Below are 22,308 nucleotides of genomic sequence, written 5' to 3'. Positions count from 1 at the left end.
AACAAAGAAACCTATATTTTAGTTGAATATAGGTTCTTCAAATGTTAGCTATGTTAGTCCCTTTTGTTTTTAAGACAATCCTGTTGCATTTATTAATTCTATAACCTTATGTTTGACGTTAGATAACTTTCTAATTATATTACACATATCCTAACTGTATGACTGGCTGAATTAGACTTTACAACGGTGGATAAGAGTCTAGGTGTTTCCTTAACCTATTTGTTATATTCTATGTTTTAATCTATACCATTTTACTGTTTAGCTCAACTTTTAAATGGTCCTATGGGATTAAATAAAGGGTTTTAGTGATGATTACATAATTTTAGACCAAATGGCAGCCCTGTGTCAGCTTTCACACAGTTTGCCTCCTAATCAGGTCATATCGTATACTAGGGCCCCCAAACTGGTTTGAGGGGGATTTCCAATCAATAGTTGGGTGTCATCTCCTGTCACCTATTGTTCTCTTCAGCTTCGTCAACAGAGCCATCTTTTGAAATGTTAAATTCATCCTGCTAGAAACTCAGTCCTTTATTATTTTACCTGTCCCAACGTGGGGGGAGAGGAGCAGCTGCATTTACTTTAAGATTGTAATGCTAATTCACTCTGTCTCAAGTCCTGTCTTTTTAGGAAGATAGGCCAGCTAGTATTTACTGCAGCGAGACAGAGGGAAGTGGCAGAGTAATTTAATCGCCTTTTTAGAACTCTGTGCAAATTAAGAGGTGGTCTCATCCTGTGTTATCTCACCTCTCCTCTCCAGGGGGGGTTGAGACACAGTTTGAACCAGAACCTCTGACTATCTTCAGGGCATAATCTAATCAATATTACTTTACTTGTGGTCTATTTTCAAAAGCCTATCTATATTACTGATCTCCTTTTTAGTGATTTACCAATATGAGACTTGTCTAACGTGTTGTGCACTGATCATATCGAGTTCACTTCTTCCCATAGACGTCGACCTGTCTTGGGGGATCAAGATTCAACAATATTCCATATTTCATAACAGTTTGAGAAGGGAATTATACTACAGTAGTTTTTTGATGCTTTGATCGTCACCAACGGAATACGTTATGGACTAGCGTTACACACATACGCTCGGATCGCAATGAAGGCATGCTTTGATCAACGCAAGATTGATATTATATAGCCCTTACCTTGACTAGGATGTGCCCCAAAAAGAATATTCCAATGATCTGATCGCGAGTCCCAGTATTGGTGTCAATCGTGTCGCCAACATAATCCGCTACACATCATCCATCTCGAGCATTTGGCGCTCCTCAAGTCAATCGGGACAACCGCTCCCCTTGCCCGACATGGAAAAGCCCACCCGGACCCATATAATCGACGCACAGCCCAAGACACAGTTTCAAAGGGTGCTCAATACCGCCGCCTGGTAGGATGCGGCCGGTATTGCACTTTTGGGATCTCAGACTCATTCCCTATGATAACACCAGGCTCCCTGGATGGATAATGAATGGAAATATCGAATAAAAGAAATAACAATGAAAACCCGACTTTTCTCGGGTTTGGCGCTCAAGCGTCTGCGAGTTAACCCGACTTTATTCGGGTATGGCGTCCATTGAGTTAAGAGGTTGAGTCCAGGCTCAAAACACACCTTTATTCTCTAGTCTCTGTTGGTTCCTTTAAGTCCAGGCTCAAAACACAGTTTTATTCTCTAGCCTCTGTTGATTCCTATAAGTCCAGGCTCAAAACACACCTTTATTCTCTAGCCTCTGTTGGTTCCTTTAAGACAGTCCAGGCTCAAAACACACCTTTATTCTCTAGGTCCTCTGTTGTTTTTAATGTGTTGATTTGTGAATATGATCTGTTGTTGTTAATGTGTTGATTTGTTTTTAACGTGTTGATTTGTGCCTATGATCAAGTCAAGTCAAGTCAAGAGTTTTATTTGTCACGGCATACAAGTATACAATGAAATGCGGGTGGTCTTGCCCGCAACGATGTGCAATAACATATAATAGAATCCAATAGAACAACATTGTGCATAAACAAGTAACATTGTGCAATAAACAAGTAGCATATTAGGGCATATCAGTATATGTACATAAGTTATTTACAGAGCATGGAGGACATGCTACGTCCTTTGGTAGTGTCTTTCTGTACATGCTAAATTATACAATCTCCGATTATACTCTACTATTTTTAAAGTGACCTTTCCTTAGTGGCCATAAGTGTGGGCGTGTGCAGCATGAGTGTGTGCTTGCTCATGTTAAAGTGGCTGCTAGTGTGTGAGCGTGTACAGTGTGTGTGTCGTGTGTGTGCTCATGTGTGCTTGTGTGTGGAGGGTTCAGTGTTCAAGGCTCTGATGGCCTGGGGGAATAAGCTGAGCCAAAGTCTCTCTGTCCTAGTAGCTGGTCCTCGCAGGCGTCTGCCTGACCTCCGCAGCACGAACAGGCTGTTGTTGGGGTGGTGTGGGTCTTTCATTATTCTGCAGGCTCTGGATTTGCACCTCTTGTTGTATAGAACCTGCAGGGGTGGTAGTGCAATACCCGTGGTACGCTCGGCTGAGCGCACCACCACTCTTCTTGTCCTGTGCCGTGCTGTTTCCATACCAGGCAGTGATGTTTCCAGTCAAGATGCTCTCTACAGCTCCGGAGTAGAAGGACTGGAGTATCTTCCCAGATACTCTGAACTTCCTTAACTGTCTCAGGTGGTAGAGGCGTTGCTTCGCCTTTTTTACGACTGGGTCTATGTGTGTTGTCCATGTCAGGTCCTCTGCGATGTGGACCCCCAGGTACTTAAAGCTGCTCACCCTGTCCACGGTAGCCCCGTTTATCCTCAGTGGTGTGTGTGTCTCCTGCTGTCCTCTCCTATAATCCACGATCAGCTCCTTGGTTTTACCAATGTTCAGGAGCAGGCTGTTGTCCTGGCACCAGCGTTCCAGTACCTCAACCTCCTCCCGGCAGGCCTTCTCGTCGTTGTCCACTGTGTCGTCCGCGAACTTCACTATGGAGTTGGAGCTGAACTTGGCCACACAGTCATGTGTGTATAGTGAGTACAGCAGGGGGCTCAGAACACAGCCCTGGGGGGACCCGATGCTCAGGGTGATGGTGTTGGAGGTCTGACCCCCCACCCTGACCGCCTGGGGCCTTTCACTCAGAAAGTCCAGTATCCAGGCGCTCAGAGCGGAGCTCAGACCCAGCTCGATCAGCTTGTCCACCAGTCTGGTGGGGACTATGGTGTTGAACGCTGAGCTGTAGTCAATGAACAACAGTCTCACATAGCCCCCCTTCTGACGGTTCAGGTGAGAGAGGGTGCTGTGCAGTACTTGGGAGACCACATCGTCAGTGGACCTGTTTTGCCTGTATGCAAATTGCATATGATGTGTTGTTGTTAATGTGTTGATTTGTGCCTATGCACTATTGTGTGTATTGATGCTGATGTGAGCTCAGCCCTGGTCTATACAGCACGTGTTTTTAAATGTGGTTCATAAATAGATTTGACAGGTCAGAGGTGTTGAGGGGCGGGGCCTCACCTGGGACGTGTTTGTTTTGACTTGCGGCTCGTCCCTCAGGTGAGAGGCCTCCAGGAGGTGCTTGACTGCGTCCATGCGAAGGCCGTCTACCCCCTTTCCCAGCCAGAAACCAATGATGTCCTGAAGAGACAAATACATAATTTTTGGTGTTGGGGCTACACACATGTTTACATTTGGATCACTGGTCAGGCCTTTTAAGATCTTAACCCTTGTGTGCTGTTGTTGTTACTCGCTCAGTGTTCACAGGTCTGATGGACCCACAGCATTATTGGGATTGTAAAACAATGAAGCCATAACAATTCACGTAAAAATACTCAACCGATGTTAACTTGATCTCAATTACTAGTAATCTAGACAGCATATGGTTAATATTTACCATTTACCTCTGCTAGATCACATTCATCAATAAAAGTGGTATTTGTTGTTAAAATGTGATGTCTGTAAAATAAAGAATCCATTAAAATCAAGACATGAATGGAATAAATTATGTTTAACTTCATAATAATATGGATGAAACAAGGTGGAGGCAGACAGTGAAGGTACACCTTTTTGTAAAATTTCTACCATAGTTACTTGTTTTCACCTACAATTGCCACACTTTCTGACCCGAACACCACATATGTAATATAAATCTGTAGGGTGGTATAAAATGTGTTCATTTATATGTTCTTCACAGAGAATTAGCCAAGGCCAGTGAGTCTCAGGTTAAAATAATAACTCATTGTATAATTTGTTTTTCAGTAAACATTGAAAACGTGTCCCACAGAACTGAACACCACACAAGGGTTACATGTGTTTATGTTCAGTCTACAACTACATATATACCATAGTATAATAAAACACACAGTACTCTGGAGTACAAGGGTTAATTGCCTAGCTGTAATATGTAACCACACATCTATACCAGAAACGTGGATCCATCAATGGCCAGAGAGAGGGAGAGAGAGACAGAGACATTGTATGGAGTTACCCATTAGTTAGAATGACCAGGAGATGTTGGACAGGTTTATTCTATATAAGTATTATGGTTTATCTCCATAAAGTTAGCATTTCTTTTTTTAAAGTAAACAAAGTTTCAAAATCTAAAAAACTACAGTAAGCTATGCTCAGGTCATGTAATGTAAACATGGGCTAAAACCCATACTTATCATATGTAACAAATAGGTTTCAGGTTTTAAGTCATCATGCTGTTTCTCAATGTGCTTAAAAACACCCCTCAAAACCACACAACCAACTTCTCAAAACCACAACCAACCTCTCAAAACCACACAACCAACTCCTCAAAACAACAACCAATCCCTCAAAACCACAACCAACCTCTCAAAACCACACAACCAACCCCTCAAAACCACAACCAATCCCTCAAAACCACAACCAACCTCTCAAAACCACACAACCAACCCCTCAAAACCACAACCAAGCCATCAAAACCACAACCAACCTCTCAAAACCACAACCAACCCCTCAAAACCACAACCAACCTCTCAAAACCACAACCAACCTCTCAAAACCACACAACCAACCTCTCAAAACCACAACCAACCCATCAAAACCACAACCAACCCCTCAAAACCACAACCCCTCAAAACCACAACCAACCTCTCAAAACCTCACAACCAACCCATCAAAACCACAACAACCTCTCAAAACCACAACCAACCCCTCAAAACCACAACCAACCCCTCAAAACCACACAACCAACTTCTCAAAACCACAACCAACCCCTCAAAACCACAACCAACCCCTCAAAACCACACAACCAACTTCTCAAAACCACAACCAACCCCTCAAAACCACAACAACCTCTCAAAACCACAACCAACCCCTCAAAACCACAACCAACCCCTCAAAACCACACAACCAACTTCTCAAAACCACAACCAACCCCTCAAAACACAATACAGCCCTTTTGAATTGAATTGAGACAGCGAGAGAGAGAGACAGAGACGGAGAGAGACGAGGAGAGAGACAGAGAGAGACAGGAGAGACAGACAATAGAGAGACATAGAGACAGATAGACAGAGAGGCAGAGAGAGACACAGAGAGGCAAAGAGAGAGAGATGCAGAGAGAGAAAGAGACAGAGACAGAGAGAGACAGGAGAGAGAGAGTGAGTCTGCCTCAGGGAAGCTCTGGCTGCAATTGTAGCTTACCACCACCGGTATGACTGTGTATGAACGAATTATGGACTCTGTAAGCGCTCTGGGGTCACTGGGGTGTCATGAAGAGCGCTATATAAATCCAATCCACTATTATTATTATTAGAGAGACAATAGAGAGGCAGAGAGAGACAGAGAGGCAGAGAGAGACAGAGAGAGACAGGAGAGAGAGAGACAATAGTGAGGCAGAGAGAGACAGAGAGGCAGAGAGAGACAGAGAGAGAGACAATAGAGAGACATAGAGACAGAGAGACAGAGATAGAGAGGAGAGGTTGTGCTGTATTTGTGATGAGGGAGCCATAGAGACAGAACTACACTTCCTAACACAATGTGAAAATTACAGAAATATTAGGGAGGAATTCTTTCCAAAAATTTTAATAATTTTCCCAGAATTTCAAAGTATGACAGAAGTGCAGAAATTGCCATTCCTTCTGGGGGAACAGAAAGAATGTGCAGTTTTAGCTGCAAAATATGTCAATTCATGTCACAAGAAAAGGGACAACCAGTAGGACACATATACTGTATATACATGTACCATGTTTTACTCACCGCACCATCTCCTGTATTTCTTTGATCTTGTTCTGTTGATATTGTTGTTGTATTGTATAATGTTGTTTGCTGTTTATGTCATAATTGTGCTTTGGCAACATTTGTGAAATTTCATGCCAATAAAGCTTTTTGAATTGAATTGATAGAGACAGACAGGAGAGAGAGAGGCAGAGAGACAGACAGGAGAGAGAGAGACAGAGAGGCAGAGAGAGACAGAGAGAGAGACAGAGAGGCAGCTATTCTTACCAGCATCTCTTTGCGAACCAGAGGGTTTCTGAAGTTGAGGTCTGGCTGCTCTTTGAGGAACTGGTGCAGGTAACACTGTCCTCGCTCTTCATCATAGCTCCACGACGAGTTCCCAAACACACTCAACTGAAAGGAGAGGAGAGGGGAGAGGAGAGGAGAGGAGGGGTGGGGAGAGGGGAGGGGAGGGGAGAGGAGAGGAGGGGTGGGGAGAGGGGAGAAGAGAGGAGAGGGGAGGAGGGGTGGGGAGAGGGGAGGGGTGGGGAGAGGGGAGGGGAGAGGAGAGGGGAGGAGGGGTGGGAATAGAAAAGAAGAGAGGGGAGAGGAGAGAAGAGAGGGGAGGAGAGGGGAGGACCGGGGAGGAGAGGAGAGGGGAGGAGGAGAGAGGAGGGGTGGGGTGAGGAGAGGGGAGAGGAGAGGAGAGAAGAGAGGGGAGGAGAGGAGAGAGGGGAGGGGAGAGGAGAGGAGGGGTGGGGAGGGGAGGGGAGAGAAGGTGTGGGGAGGGGAGAAGAGGAGAGGAAAAGAGGGGAGGAGAAGGGAGATGAGGCGAGTGGAGAGGGGTGGGGAGGAGAGAGGATGGGTGGGGAGAAGAGAGGGGAGAAGAGAGGAGGGGAGGAGAGGAGAGAGGAAAAGAGGAGAGGGGAGGAGAGGGGATTTAATTGAAGAATTCCTGTGCCCCAGTCATCTTTAACCCCTTGTAGTGTAACAGCGATGTGGCGTCTGGGACGTCCCACGACACCCCGAAGAGAAGCATGTGGTCAAGACACAGTCTGCTGGTCAAGACACAGACTGCTGGTCAAGACACAGTCTGCTGGTCAAGACACAGACTGCTGGTCAAGACACAGTCTGCTGGTCAAGACACAGACTGCTGGTCAAGACACAGTCTGCTGGTCAAGACACAGACTGCTGGTCAAGACACAGTCTGCTGGTCAAGACACAGACTGCTGGTCAAGACACAGACTGCTGGTCAAGACACAGACTGCTGGTCAAGACACAGTCTGCTGGTCAAGACACAGTCTCCCAGCCAAGACGTTATGTTATGATGCTATGATGACCTAATCTGACAGGATGACCATCGTGAAAGACAATAATAAGTAGTTGGATCCCGGCATAAGAGCTACACAAACATTCTATGGCCTCATGAAGTCAGAGCCCCATTCATTGTCTATGGAGCAGCGTCAGATTTTACATCCCAGTGACATCACTGATAGGATGGTTCTCTCTGATTTCTAGCTTTAGGGGAGAGTGGTGCATCTTCACAAATACTGACTGAACTGTCCTGGGGCACAGGAAGAACATACTGACTGAACTGTCCTGGGGCACAGGAAGAACATACTGACTGAACTGTCCTGGGGCACAGGAAGAACATACTGACTGAACTGTCCTGGGGCACAGGAAGAACATACTGACTGAACTGTCCTGGGGCACAGGAAGAACATACTGACTGAACTGTCCTGGGGCACAGGAAGAACATACTGACTGAACTGTCCTGGGGCACAGGAAGAACATATTGACTGAACTGTCCTGGGGCACAGGAAGAACATACTGACTGAACTGTCCTGGGGCACAGGAAGAACATACTGACTGAACTGTCCTCAGGAAGAACATACTGACTAAACTGTCCTGGGACACAGGAAGAACATACTGACTGAACTGTCCTGGGGCACAGGAAGAACATACTGACTGAACTGTCCTCAGGAAGAACATACTGACTAAACTGTCCTGGGATACAGGAAGAATATACTGACTGAACTGTATTGTATAGTAGTGTACATAAGACCCAGTGCCTCATCTGTAGCTTAACACTGTATTGCACTATCGCAGGACCTTAGCATGTCTTTTACCATGCATTTTAAACTTTATGTACATTATACCTGTTATGTCTTATTCTTATTACTTGTATTATTGCACAATCGCTGCGGGCATGACCACCTGCATTTCACTGTATGCCGTGACAAATAAAACTCTTGACTTGACTTGAACTGTCCTGGAGCACAGGAAGAACATACTGACTGAACTGTCCTGGGGCACAGGAAGAACATACTGACTGAACTGTCCTGGGGCACAGGAAGAACATACTGACTGAACTGTCCTGGGGCACAGGAAGAACATACTGACTGAACTGTCCTGGGGCACAGGAAGAACATACTGACTGAACTGTCCTGGGGCACAGGAATAACATACTGACTGAACTGTCCTGGGGCACAGGAAGAACATACTGACTGAACTGTCCTCAGGAAGAACATACTGACTGAACTGTCCTGGGGCACAGGAATAACATACTGACCGAACTGTCCTGGGACACAGGAAGAACATACTGACTGAACTGTCCTGGGGCACAGGAAGAACATACTGACTGAACTGTCCTGGGGCACAGGAAGAACATTCTGACTGAACTGTCCACAGGAAGAACATACTGACTGAACTGTCCTGGGGCACAGGAAGAACATACTGACTGAACTGTCCTGGGGCACAGGAAGAACATACTGACTGAACTGTCCTTAGGAAGAACATACTGACTGAACTGTCCTGGGGCACAGGAATAACATACTGACTGAACTGTCCTGGGGCACAGGAAGAACATACTGACTGAACTGTCCTGGGGCACAGGAAGAACATACTGACTGAACTGTCCTGGGGCACAGGAAGAACATACTGACTGAACTGTCCTGGAGCACAGGAAGAACATACTGACTGAACTGTCCTGGGGCACAGGAAGAACATACTGACTGAACTGTCCTGGGGCACAGGAAGAACATACTGACTGAACTGTCCTGGGGCACAGGAAGAACATACTGACTGAACTGTCCTGGGGCACAGGAAGAACATACTGACTGAACTGTCCTGGGGCACAGGAAGAACATACTGACTGAACTGTCCTGGGGCACAGGAAGAACATACTGACTGAACTGTCCTGGGGCACAGGAATAACATACTGACTGAACTGTCCTGGGGCACAGGAAGAACATACTGACTGAACTGTCCTCAGGAAGAACATACTGACTGAACTGTCCTGGGGCACAGGAATAACATACTGACCGAACTGTCCTGGGACACAGGAAGAACATACTGACTGAACTGTCCTGGGGCACAGGAAGAACATACTGACTGAACTGTCCTGGGGCACAGGAAGAACATTCTGACTGAACTGTCCACAGGAAGAACATACTGACTGAACTGTCCTGGGGCACAGGAAGAACATACTGACTGAACTGTCCTGGGGCACAGGAAGAACATACTGACTGAACTGTCCTTAGGAAGAACATACTGACTGAACTGTCCTGGGGCACAGGAATAACATACTGACTGAACTGTCCTGGGGCACAGGAAGAACATACTGACTGAACTGTCCTGGGGCACAGGAAGAACATACTGACTGAACTGTCCTGGGGCACAGGAAGAACATACTGACTGAACTGTCCTGGAGCACAGGAAGAACATACTGACTGAACTGTCCTGGGGCACAGGAAGAACATACTGACTGAACTGTCCTGGGGCACAGGAAGAACATACTGACTGAACTGTCCTGGGGCACAGGAAGAACATACTGACTGAACTGTCCTGGGGCACAGGAAGAACATACTGACTGAACTGTCCTGGGGCACAGGAAGAACATACTGACTGAACTGTCCTGGGGCACAGGAAGAACATACTGACTGAACTGTCCTGGGGCACAGGAAGAACATACTGACTGAACTGTCCTGGGGCACAGGAAGAACATACTGACTGAACTTTTTATCGGCCGATATTGGCATAGAAATGTGATATCGGAAAATATCGGTATCGGTTTTCAATTATTTATTTTTTAACATTTATTTAACCTTTATTTACCCAAGCAAGCAAGTAAGAACAAATTATTGTTTTATTTATTGTCAAAGTATGCATAATGTTGTGTTAATTACACAACAAGAGATATGTAATGTTAATTACCTGAAACTATTCAGTTTTTTGGGGGGGGGGGGGGGGACCCTGCATATATCGGTATTGGTTGATATCGGTATCGGAAATTAAGAGTTGGACAAGATCGGTATATCGGTATCGGTAAAAAAGCCAATATCGAGCATCCCTAACCAGGTCACAATGCTAGCTGTAGTGTGGTGACCATGAGTGTCACTGCTCCTCTGGAAGTGGTCTTTGAGGTACTCTGGTGCTCTGTTGGTACATTATGGACCACTTTGAACTGCAGTTGAACTGACCTATCCTTCAGGGGAAGCTAACCCAGCTGCTGGCCATGTCGAGTCACTAAACCTCAAGTCTGAGTCGAGTCTCGAGTCCTCAGTGTCCAAGTCCAAGTCTGCTAAATACAAAAAAAAATTGATGCATGATGTTCAGCAAACGACCAGTCAGAATCACTAGATCTAGTGTTTCTGGGGGGGGAGAAACTGGAATTGGTTTCCCATTTCAAGTACCTCTGCATCATCTGGGACTCGAACCTATCCTTTAAGAAACATGTCAAAAAAGTGAAACACACAATTAATTTTAATTTAGTTAATTTTAGACAAATCCGGCCTTTTTAACAGTTGATGCTGCAAAAACGTATCTTCATTGCATGATATTCTCACATATTGAATACTGCTTCACAAACTGGTCATTTGCTGGTGTCACTGTCATGAAACACATCGAACAGCTTTATCATAGAGCCATCAAGGTATTTGCCAGGAAACCATTGGCATACCACCATTGCAATATTTTGAAACAATATAGCTTTTTGAGCTTTGAAAATGTCAGTCTTAAAAAGCTCTTGTTTCATCTAAAAATGCCTACATGGACTAGCTCCCCCTCCTGTACAGGAATTCATCTACAAAAAAAGAAACACTGGACTCTGCACCAGGTCAGACACCAGAGGTGACTGCATGGTCCAACGTAGACTGACCATGTTTGGCCAAAACGTCCTGTCCATAAAAGGCAGTCAAACATGGAACAGTCTCCCCATTTCCATAAGGGAAAGCCCCACCCTTGCTTCTTTTAGAGGGCAACTAAAAAAATGGCTGAAGTCCAACCAGTCATGTGAACACATGTGACATGCTGTTATGTATTTGTACATTTTTTTGACTGTTTTTTTATGTGTCCTGTTTTTATGTATTTGTACATTTCTTACTGTTTCTATGAGTCCTGTTTTTATGTTTGGGGACAACGGATGGAAATTAGCCTGGTGCTAAATCCGGCAATTTTTACACTCCACAGTGTTCATAAATTTTGCATTGTCCCGTCCAAATAAACGGAAAAAAATAAAAATAAAAATAAAAAAATCACCAAAGAAGAGCCAGAGTCGAGTCCCCATTACCGTAGTCCGAGTCCAAGTCATCAAGGTTGAGTCCACTCCACTCTGGCAGTTAGCAAACGTTAACTGATCCCCAACTGATTACATCTCACTTACATGTCTGGGTGCGTCCTTGACAGATGTCTGTTGAAGTGTGAGGTCGTCCCGGTCTAGTTTGTTTACATATGGAACATCTAGCAGTGCTCTTGCTGGAATTTGATGTAAAATCTGTGTAAGCAAAGCGACGTGAGTCGGCATGTAGGTGGAACACACATGTCTGCCCTTGCACAAAATTAAATAATGTTACGGTAATATAGCCATCAATATCTTATGCCAAATAATTAGGGCCTATTACAAAATAAATAATAAATAAATAACTATTTATCAATTAACAAGTCCGAGTCTGCACCTTCCGAGTCTGAATGCAGTCAATGCTCGAGTCCAAGTCCGAGTCATCAGTGCTCAAGTCCAAGTTGAGTCACGAGTCCTGAAGATCAGCCCAGGACTCGAGGACTACAACACTGACTGAAGATCAGCCCAGGACTCGAGGACTACAACACTGACTGAAGATCAGCCCAGGACTCGAGGACGACAACACTGACTGAAGATCAGCCCAGGACTCGAGGACTACAACACTGACTGAAGATCAGTCCAGGACTCGAGGACGACAACACTGACTGAAGATCAGCCCAGGACTCGAGGACTACAACACTGACTGAAGATCAGTCCAGGACTCGAGGACGACAACACTGACTGAAGATCAGCCCAGGACTCGAGGACTACAACACTGACTGAAGATCAGCCCAGGACTCGAGGACTACAACACTGACTGAAGATCAGCCCAGGACTCGAGGACTACAACACTGACTGAAGATCAGCCCAGGACTCGAGGACTACAACACTGACTGAAGATCAGCCCAGGACTCGAGGACGACAACACTGACTGAAGATCAGCCCAGGACTCGAGGACGACAACACTGACTGAAGATCAGCCCAGGACTCGAGGACTACAACACTGACTGAAGATCAGCCCAGGACTCGAGGACTACAACACTGACTGAAGATCAGCCCAGGACTCGAGGACGACAACATTGACTGAAGATCAGCCCAGGACTCGAGGACTACAACACTGACTGAAGATCAGCCCAGGACTCGAGGACGACAACACTGACTGAAGATCAGCCCAGGACTCGAGGACGACAACACTGACTGAAGATCAGCCCAGGACTCGAGGACTACAACACTGACTGAAGATCAGCCCAGGACTCGAGGACGACAACACTGACTGAAGATCAGCCCAGGACTCGAGGACGACAACACTGACTGAAGATCAGCCCAGGACTCGAGGACTACAACACTGACTGAAGATCAGCCCAGGACTCGAGGACTACAACACTGACTGAAGATCAGCCCAGGACTCGAGGACGACAACACTGACTGAAGATCAGCCCAGGACTCGAGGACTACAACACTGACTGAAGATCAGCCCAGGACTCGAGGACGACAACACTGACTGAAGATCAGCCCAGGACTCGAGGACTACAACACTGACTGAAGATCAGTCCAGGACTCGAGGACGACAACACTGACTGAAGATCAGTCCAGGACTCGAGGACTACAACACTGACTGAAGATCAGCCCAGGACTCGAGGACTACAACACTGACTGAAGATCAGCCCAGGACTCGAGGACGACAACACTGACTGCTGGACATGCTGTGTTCCTACACAGTGCCTTGAGGACAGCCCCAGCACTAGCTTGACTCGTTTATTCTGGGAAACCTGTCTCTTTTTAAAAAAAAATCTAAGAGTCTGAACATGAGAAAGTTCTTGATGCTAAAACTTTGAAAAGGAGCTACTTTCTGAATTGAAAGTGAGATTGACTGCAGCCATTTCTGTGATAAAAACACCAACCCATCCCACCCGACTTGATTGAATGACCATTTCAATGATCTCTCTATTTGCTCCATTCTAGTAATGTTGTGTTGGGGTCATTTTGTATCTCTCAATGTCTCTGAACGTTTTTGGTTTTGTTTTTTTGAGTTTGTTTTTCTTGGTATGTTTGTTTACATTATGTAGTTGCCTTTATTACTTTATTTTACGGATTTACAGTGGATTTACCGTAGGCGTATATATACTCACATATTGTTGTTGTTGTTACTGTCCTGTAAATGTCTCTGTATTGTCATTTTGTATGTTTTGAATATTGGAAAATATAAATAAAATATAAAAAAAAAAATTAAAACACACCAACCCAGTTATTGGGCTTGGGTCCGTTGAGGTTGCAGTCGGCCCAGACGTAGTAGTCCTTGTAGTGATCGTGCCCGGTCCGACTGAGGTTGAACCAGCGGTGCCGGTCGCTGGTGTGGTTGGGAATGAAGTCCATGATCAGCTTCAAGCCTGGAGGACACAGACACAGGTTGGGATAGATAGACACTGGCTGAATGTATCTTCATCTGAACTGAGTTTAGAAAATAACTGGGATTATCCTTTATACAGGATAGTTTGGATTTTTGAACATTAAGTTATATGAAATACATGCCAGTAGTAAAGCAAAGCTGCTAGCTTACTCACCAGGCCCTGTGGGCGGAGTTCTGGCCAAAACGTTTAAATCCAAAGTTTAACCCTTTCACTACCACACTACCAAAAGGTTAACCCTTTCACTGCGACAATACAGAAGGTTAGCCCTTTCACTGCCACATGACAAAGGGTTAACCCTTTCACAACCACACGGCAGAAGGTTAACCCTTTCACTACCACACTACAGACGGTTAACAGTCTGTAGTGTGGTAGTGAAAGGGTTAACCTTCTGTAGTGTGGTAGTGAAAGGATTCAATTGTATTGTACCATGCTATTATTTAAGTACCAAAGAGGTACCATGGCGATGCATAACCTGAAAACTGAAATGACCATCAAACTACCAGGATTCTTTTTAATAAATGGTAAATGATAAATGGCTGCATTTATATAACAGCTTTTATCCAAAGCGCTTTACAATCTGTTCCTCACATTTTTACCCATTCACTCACACATTCACACACCGATCGCAGAGGCAACCATTCAAGGTGCCAACCTGCTCATCGAGAGCAGTTAGGGCTTAAGTGTCTTGCTCAAGGACACATCGTCACAAGGCCCGGGAGGAGCGGGAATCGAACCGGGAACCTTCTGATTACCCGACGACCGCTCTACCTCGCAAACCACTGTCGCCCCGCCACCACCATTTCATCTCATCTCAACACGGTCCTGGGAAGTTCAACTGATTCCAGCATACTTTGATAACTCCCCCCTCCTCCACATGCACACACACGCACACACACACACACACACACCTTTGTCGTGCATGTCCGCCAGCAGGTTGTCGAAGTCCTCCATGGTCCCGAACAGCGGGTCGATGGCTCTGAAGTCCTCCACGTCGTAGCCGAAGTCTCTCATGGGAGACAGGTAGACCGGACCGATCCAGACCGACTTGATGTTAAGGTACAGGAAGTGATCTAACTGCTGCCTGATACCTGATATACAAACAACAAGGAAACTATGACGCACAACACACACACAATATAGTAGCCTATATAATGCTGCGCTGCAGCCTGCGCACATATATTTTATATACATTTCCCAGCATAACATTTGGGAAGGCGTAGCCTACCCTAGCCTTCATTACCCGCCGCCAATGGTTACACTGTAGTTGACTATATATAAAAAACAAAAAAAGGGAATATGTGTGTGTGTGTGTGTGTGTGTGTGTGTGTGTGTGTGTGTGTGTGTGTGTGTGTGTGTGTGTGTGTGTGTGCGTGCGTGCGTGCGTGCGTGCGTGCGTGCGTGCGTGCGTGCGTGCGTGCGTGCGTATAAATTCAGTGGCTGGTGTTGACATGGTAACTGTAACTATGGGAGCCTGGTCCAGGTTTCTCCTGCCATAATCGGCAACAAATCCTGTTTGTAACAATTGTATTTAATCTACCCAGTTAAATGTGTGACCAACTGACCATAGACCCACTCTGTGGAGAGAGAAAAAAGATATTTGGAAATCATTTCTGTCAAATCTGACCTGAACTGTTGTTTGTAGACAGACGTGTATTTCCACTGTGTGGCCTGTAGGTCTACTGTATAGTGAGAAGTGCAGCACTGAGTGCAACTATCTGACCCTTTTCATACTGTCCACTCTCTGATAATAACACGTTAATAACGAGCTGTGCATGAAGAGCTATGGGGAAAAAAAGATGATCAAGCATAATTAATTCTATATAACGAGATGAGGATAATAAACTAATAATAATAAATAGTCAAAACACGGAGTCATCCCGTTTGGCTAAAGTATAATGCTATGATTTGGCCAATGGAAAGATCGCTCTGCTTTCCAAGAACGATTAACCCTTTCACTGCCGCACTGCCAAAACGGTTAACCCTTTCACTGCGGCGACACACAGAATGTTAACCCTTTCACTGCCACACGACAGCCGGTTAACCCTTTCACTGCCACGCGACAGAAGGTCAACCCTTTACTATCACACAACCGACGGCGACCAGTAACGGGTTAACCTTCTGTCGTGTGGCAGTGAAAGGGTTCAAGGGACCTTCTCTCCAGGGTTTCCCTATACTGCACCTTTGATGTCTCCGACCCCGTCGCCGTCGGAGTCTCTGAAGGAGCGGGGGTACACCTGGTAGACCGGAGACTCCTGCCACCAGCTGAGGCAGCGGGGAGACAGCGCGATCACCGTGACCGTCAGCGCCACGAGCGCCAGCGTGAGGGCCACGATCAGCCAGAACAGGACCTCCCGGGGCACCCGGTACCGGGCCTGCCGCGAGTACAGCAGCAGCACCTCTTTGGGCATCCCGGCGTACGGCTTGATCTGCGTGTACTCGTCCAAGTCCACGCCGCTGGTGGTCTCGCCAGGGTCGCCTGGGGTCGTCGTCTCCCGGTAGCCGGAGTTTCTGATGCCTGTCAGCTCCACGGAGCCCGGCGCGGGGTCCCTGTTGAGGCTCATTGTGGGTTCAAGTGCTCCAGGAAACACCGGTCCGTTAGGATAGTCGTGCTTCGAGAGTCAGCCAGAGAGACAACGTGAGACCGCCGTGATGTATGGAGTCAGAATAATATGTAATCACCCTCAGTTAAAGGGTCATAGTGCAATCTCTCTCTCTCTCTCTCTCTCTCTCTCTCTTCTCTCTCTCTCTCTCTCTCTCTCTCTCTCTCTCACATGCACACATACCTCCTCTCTCTCTCTCTCTCTCTCTCTCTCTCTCTCTCTCTCTCTCTCTCTCTCTCTCTCTCTCTCTCTCTCTCTCTCTCTCTCACATGCACACATACCTCCTCTCTCTCTCTCTCTCTCTCTCTCTCTCTCTCTCTCTCTCTCTCTCTCTCTCTCTCTCTCTCTCTCTCTCTCTCTCTCTCTCTCTCTCTCACATGCACACATACCTCCTCTCTCTCTCTCTCTCTCTCTCTCTCCTCTCTCTCTCTCTCTCTCTCTCACACATATTTCCGACTCCCTTCTCACATGCACACATACCTCTTTCTCTCACTCATTTTCTTGCTCACACACACACACACACACACACACACACCACACACACACACACACACACACACACACACACACACACACACACACACACACACACACACACACACACACACACACACACACACACACACGCACACACACACAAGCTAGGCTCTCTCTCTCTCCCTCTCTCTCTCTCACACACACACAGGCGTAGTGGCTCTCTCTCTCTCACACACACACGCACACACACACACACACACACACACACACACACACACACACACACACACACACACACACACACACACACACACACACACACACACACACACACACACACACACACACACACACACACAGAAGCCTAGACTCACTCTCTCTCACACACACACAGCCTAGGCTCTCTCTCTCTCTCTCTCTCTCTCTCTCTCTCTCTCTCTCTCTCTCTCTCTCTCTCTCTCTCTCTCTCTCTCTCTCTCTCTCTCTCTCTCTCTCTCTCTCTCTCTCTCTCTCTCTCTCTCTCACACACACGCACACACACAGGCCACAGGTCTCTCTGTCTCACACTCAAACACAGCATGGCCAGTGTGGAATGTGGGAAACCGGAGAGGAGGAGGACATGGTTAGAGATTAGAGACCTGCTTGCTCTCTTGGTCGGAGGACGTCTCATAAAATAACCAACTATAAACATAAACCTGAGTGGTGTGTTTTATAAACCCTATGAATGAATGACTTTGCATTCAGAGTTATTTGGAATCAGCTGTATGTTGGGAAGTTTAAAGGGGCACTTCACCAAAAAAACGATTTAGATTTATTTTAGTCTCACACACATCCAAAAACTCTAAACAGGTTTGCACACATTCATTTAGTTTGACAGTTCTTGAGAGTGAATGAGTTTGAATATGGCCACCGGTGATGTCATCAGGGACATTGATTCAAATTAGGGCTGTCAGTTTATCGCGTTAATTAGATTAATTAATTACACAGCAAATGATCGCGTTATGAAAATTAACTCAAAATTGATTAAACATTTTTTATTCTCATTAATTCCATAAGAACGTAGAATAAACATTTACAAACTATTTTTTAAAATAGTCCGTTTGCATGTTCTTGGTATCTGATTTTAGGGACATCTATGGATCTCAGGGAATGTATTCCCAGTGTCAGAAATACTGTGTCTGTTACTAGGCTTGAGTAAATTGTAATGAACCAAATGAGAAAATCAATTCAATTTTTTTTTACTGTGAATAACACCATGCTAAAATTAACCAGACCTGAAAAATCTAAGCAAATGAATAAAGGGAAGATGATTAAACAGAAGGTTTTGTACTCAATTCTGCCATCCGGACACATGCTATTTGAAATATGATTATAGAATATAAAATATCAGGCCTAAAATGGTTATGCGATTAAAATGTGATTAATTAGATTAATTAATTACAAATCCTGTAATTAATTAGATAAATTGTTTTAATCGCCTGACAGCACTAATTCAAACTCATTCACCCTGTTTGTGCAAAACTGCTTAGAGTTTTGGATGTCTGTGAGATTATGTGCAAAATAAATCAGAATCGTTTTTTGGTGCAGTGCCCCTTTAGGTTCAAATGCAATCAGTTACAGATGGCAGATTATCTGCTTATAATTGTAATTAGTAATGTAATATATGAATACAATAATTCTTACTAACATTGTACTGTATAGTTTACTGTGTTCCATCAATATTCTACCAGTTCTAAAGCTGAACAGTAACATGTAAGCCCTCAAAACCCACCTTTTTACCCTTTACTCCTTCCTCTCTCACCTTTTATATAATTTGTTATTGTTTATTTTTTTCTACTAAAACTGTATTGTTTATTTTGCTCTGTAAATAGTCTTTGAGCATTCGGAAAAGCGCTATACAAATTTGATGTATTATTGGGTCTCATTCCCCAAACTTTTCCAAAGAGTTCTCTTGGAAGACTTATCTTGGAACCGACTGAGACAGAATCAATGACAAGTTCACTCTGAGTCCCCAACGTGCTGGTAATATGTTTTAAGTGGCTCAAACGGTCGCACCTGTGACATCTGCTTGGGGAATGACACCATGTCTTAAACACGAACGCGCGTTCCCGTCTAGATCATTTGCATACAAAACAATGCCTCCAGAGCTCCTTATAAGGCAACTAATGACGCAGCCGCGTGAAAATGGAATGGCGGAAGTGCCTTGCGAGTCTTGCGACGCATCAAAATTAGATTAGATTAATGTTTGACGGTTTGACAGCAATATGTAGCAGACGCGTTTGGTCACAGCTCCGCTCCCGTCAACGTTAATTTAGTTTAAAAACCTTATTTGAACAACACTAATGAGTTTAAACCACATCGTATATATTAAATAAGACCTTCTACTAACTATATCAAAAGAAATAAAGATTCAACATGGGACCTAAGGATGAGAAAAAGAGTGGAAAGAAACTCGGAGTAGAAAGTACAACGGCGCACGTTATGACACGCTCTTCGAGGGATACAGCAGCCGCCAATACAACAGTACCGTTGTTGACTAGCCCCGTCGGGGAGACAGTAGCGGATAATATACCGGGACCGACGACGACTAGCCCCGAGAGGGTGACAGCAGACGACATTATAACGGTAACGGCGGGGACAAACACTGTGAGAGAGAAAGCAGTGGAATTTGAGAAGAAAATTTCCGTCAAATCCACTGTGTCCCCCAATGCTCCTACAACCTCAACGGATACAAGCAGGGAAGATACACAACCCGATTTCAAGTCTCTGACTAACCTGATTAAGGATCAGATACAAGCAGGGAAGGATCAGATGGACGCTTTCAAATTACACATTGACGAATTCAAATTACACATCGATGCTAAATTCGAAGAGGTTAAAAAAGCGGCCGCGGAACAGGCCGGGCGAATTACTGCAGTGGAGAACACGGTGCTAGGAATTACATTGAAAGTCCAGGAGAACGAGAAGACTGTTCTCGATGGATTCACAGAGGTAGCGGAGGAGATAAAACAGGTGGAAAAAGCGCTTCGGAAGAAAATACAAGACATCAAAGAGGAAGCAATGGAGAGGCGGCTCGAGACCGAACGTTACTACCGTAGAAATAATATCCGTATTGTGGGATTGGATGAATCAGTCAATTGCACAGACGGCATATTTCCAACAGTGTTAGCAGGAATTCTAGGTAAACATATCCTACCCACAGCGCCGTTAGTGGACCGATGTTATAGAGTCGGTACACAAGACCTAAAAGGCAACGGGCCGAGGGTTATCATTGCTACTCTGCGCAAGACAGAAATAAGAGACGCGATCATCAGAGGGGCACGCAATCAATGGGGGAAACTGAAATATGGTGACAAACCAGTATCTTTCTACGAGGATCTATGCAAGGAGGCCATTGCTCTACGTGTCCCCTACAAAGTTGTGTTGCAGAGGCAAGAAATCTTAAGCCAAGCCTTCGGTACCCAGCCCTTCTATCCATCTTGGGGGAAGATGGTAATAGACTCGGATTACGCTCGCCTAAAGCCGCCGATGAATACATGAAGCAACATGAAACTGGTCCCCCGGGGCCGGTCGCAACATAGGCTCGAATCAGAAGACAAGCCTACTCATCTTTCTCTTTTTCACAATTTTCTTTTTCTCTTTTTATTTTATTATTTTTATTAGAATGACTTTACCACGGCTCAACAAAAGCAACAGCTGATATGCATGTTGGCAACACTGAGGCCCCGTCCACACGAACGCTGGTTTTAATATAACCATGATTGTATGTGCGCAGTTGCACTGTTCGGCCACACACAACCGGGGATTTGCTACACTGCAACCGCGGTCTTTGAAACCGGTGGCCAGGGTGAAGTTGTGCGGTTTTGCAGTTGCGTGTGGGCATAGCAACCGAGGTTATTCCCAGTGTTTACAGCAGAGCTGTCGCAATTATTTCCCATGTTCACGGCAGACCGCGGGGTAGAGAGATTATAGCAGAGCCAACTACACCAGTGTTTACAGCAGTCCCAAGTAGCGTTATATGAAAATGATTGTAACAAACTTTTGTTCGAAACGTATCGTCTGTGTTGAAGAGTGTTGTGATCGACTGATGTCTTGTCGCATTCCTGACCTGACGCTGAGAGTAAACATGTAGCTGCAGCTAAACTAAACTCATGTGTTGTCAAGTTATTGTTATAAAGAACCCAGTCCAGACTGCATCCCCTTAACAATTGTTTGTATTGAGCCGTATTGTATTGTACCCATTCTGCTATGTGTTAAATAACGTTTACATCCATTTCATATCGGTAACGTTACCACATTACGTTAGCATTTAAGCTATATACTATACATGGATATAGCCATTCACATTAGCATGTAGCTAACAACACCGGCGGTCTTTTGTGAGACTAAACTATCCGCTCTTGGTGGTAAATTGTGTTGCTGATGGTTTTGTTTCATCAACAAAATGAGAGGCAGAACACAGTGAATGTATCCGTTTGTTTATTGCAGTTTCTTTCTTTGCTGAAAATAATATGTTCCGTTGGCAAAATGATCCAGTCCAGCTGTGCTTCTAAACAGGAAGTTTACTTCTTCTTCTTCAGTGAATTAATGGCAGATCGCAACCCAACAGGAAGTTTAGTGAGCGTACAGCCTTTTCTGATTGGTTGAAATGGCCTTCATGTCTGAACAACATCGCCGCCTACTGTTTTGGCATTGTACTAAATGTATCGGTTACTGGGTTCCCAGCTCTGCCGTGAGTACGCAGTTATACACGGTTGTTCGCCTGTGTTCACCGTGTGGACGGAGTTTTATTTTTTCAAACTTCGGTCATATTAAATCCAAACCCTCGTGTGGACAGGGCCTGAGGCACAAAGTGTTTAATACGGAACGATAGGCACTATATTTATAGACTTCTGGTTTCTGAGGAGGCAATAATCCAATAATGACATTGGGAACAATCTGGAATATTCTGGACTCTTCTCTCGACTACTCAGAGACACAATGGAATATGCTTGAAAACACTAGTAGGTCATAAATTCTGGACAGGAAGAACATTCTGGAACATAACAGCAGTGTTTACGAATTTACAAGGGTATTCTACAACCTTCTAGAATATACTGTTCTCCTACAATG

The 22,308-nt window shown here is 45.1% G+C and overlaps 1 protein-coding gene across 1 annotated transcript in view; it reads right to left on the bottom strand.

The window, feature by feature from the left end:
- Positions 1–16,704, bottom strand: part of slc3a1 (solute carrier family 3 member 1) — a gene marked incomplete at its 3' end in the record, with an annotated part of 47,120 nt that extends 30,416 nt beyond the window's left edge. The window contains exons 1-5 of the mRNA XM_084321214.1: positions 16,299–16,704; positions 15,028–15,207; positions 13,953–14,098; positions 6,443–6,568; positions 3,491–3,610 (exon numbers count right to left, since the gene is read on the bottom strand). Coding sequence (XP_084177340.1) covers positions 3,491–3,610; positions 6,443–6,568; positions 13,953–14,098; positions 15,028–15,207; positions 16,299–16,680 — 954 coding nt within the window. The 5' untranslated portion in view covers positions 16,681–16,704. The remainder of the gene's footprint in view (positions 1–3,490; positions 3,611–6,442; positions 6,569–13,952; positions 14,099–15,027; positions 15,208–16,298) is intronic.
- Positions 16,705–22,308: the final 5,604 nt, after the last annotated feature.

The sequence above is a fragment of the Notolepis coatsorum genome, assembly GCF_963971535.1.
Source record: "Notolepis coatsorum genome assembly, chromosome: 9".
In the NCBI taxonomy this organism is placed as follows: Eukaryota; Metazoa; Chordata; class Actinopteri; order Aulopiformes; family Paralepididae; genus Notolepis; species Notolepis coatsorum.
This window is presented reverse-complemented; position numbering and strand designations above follow the sequence as displayed.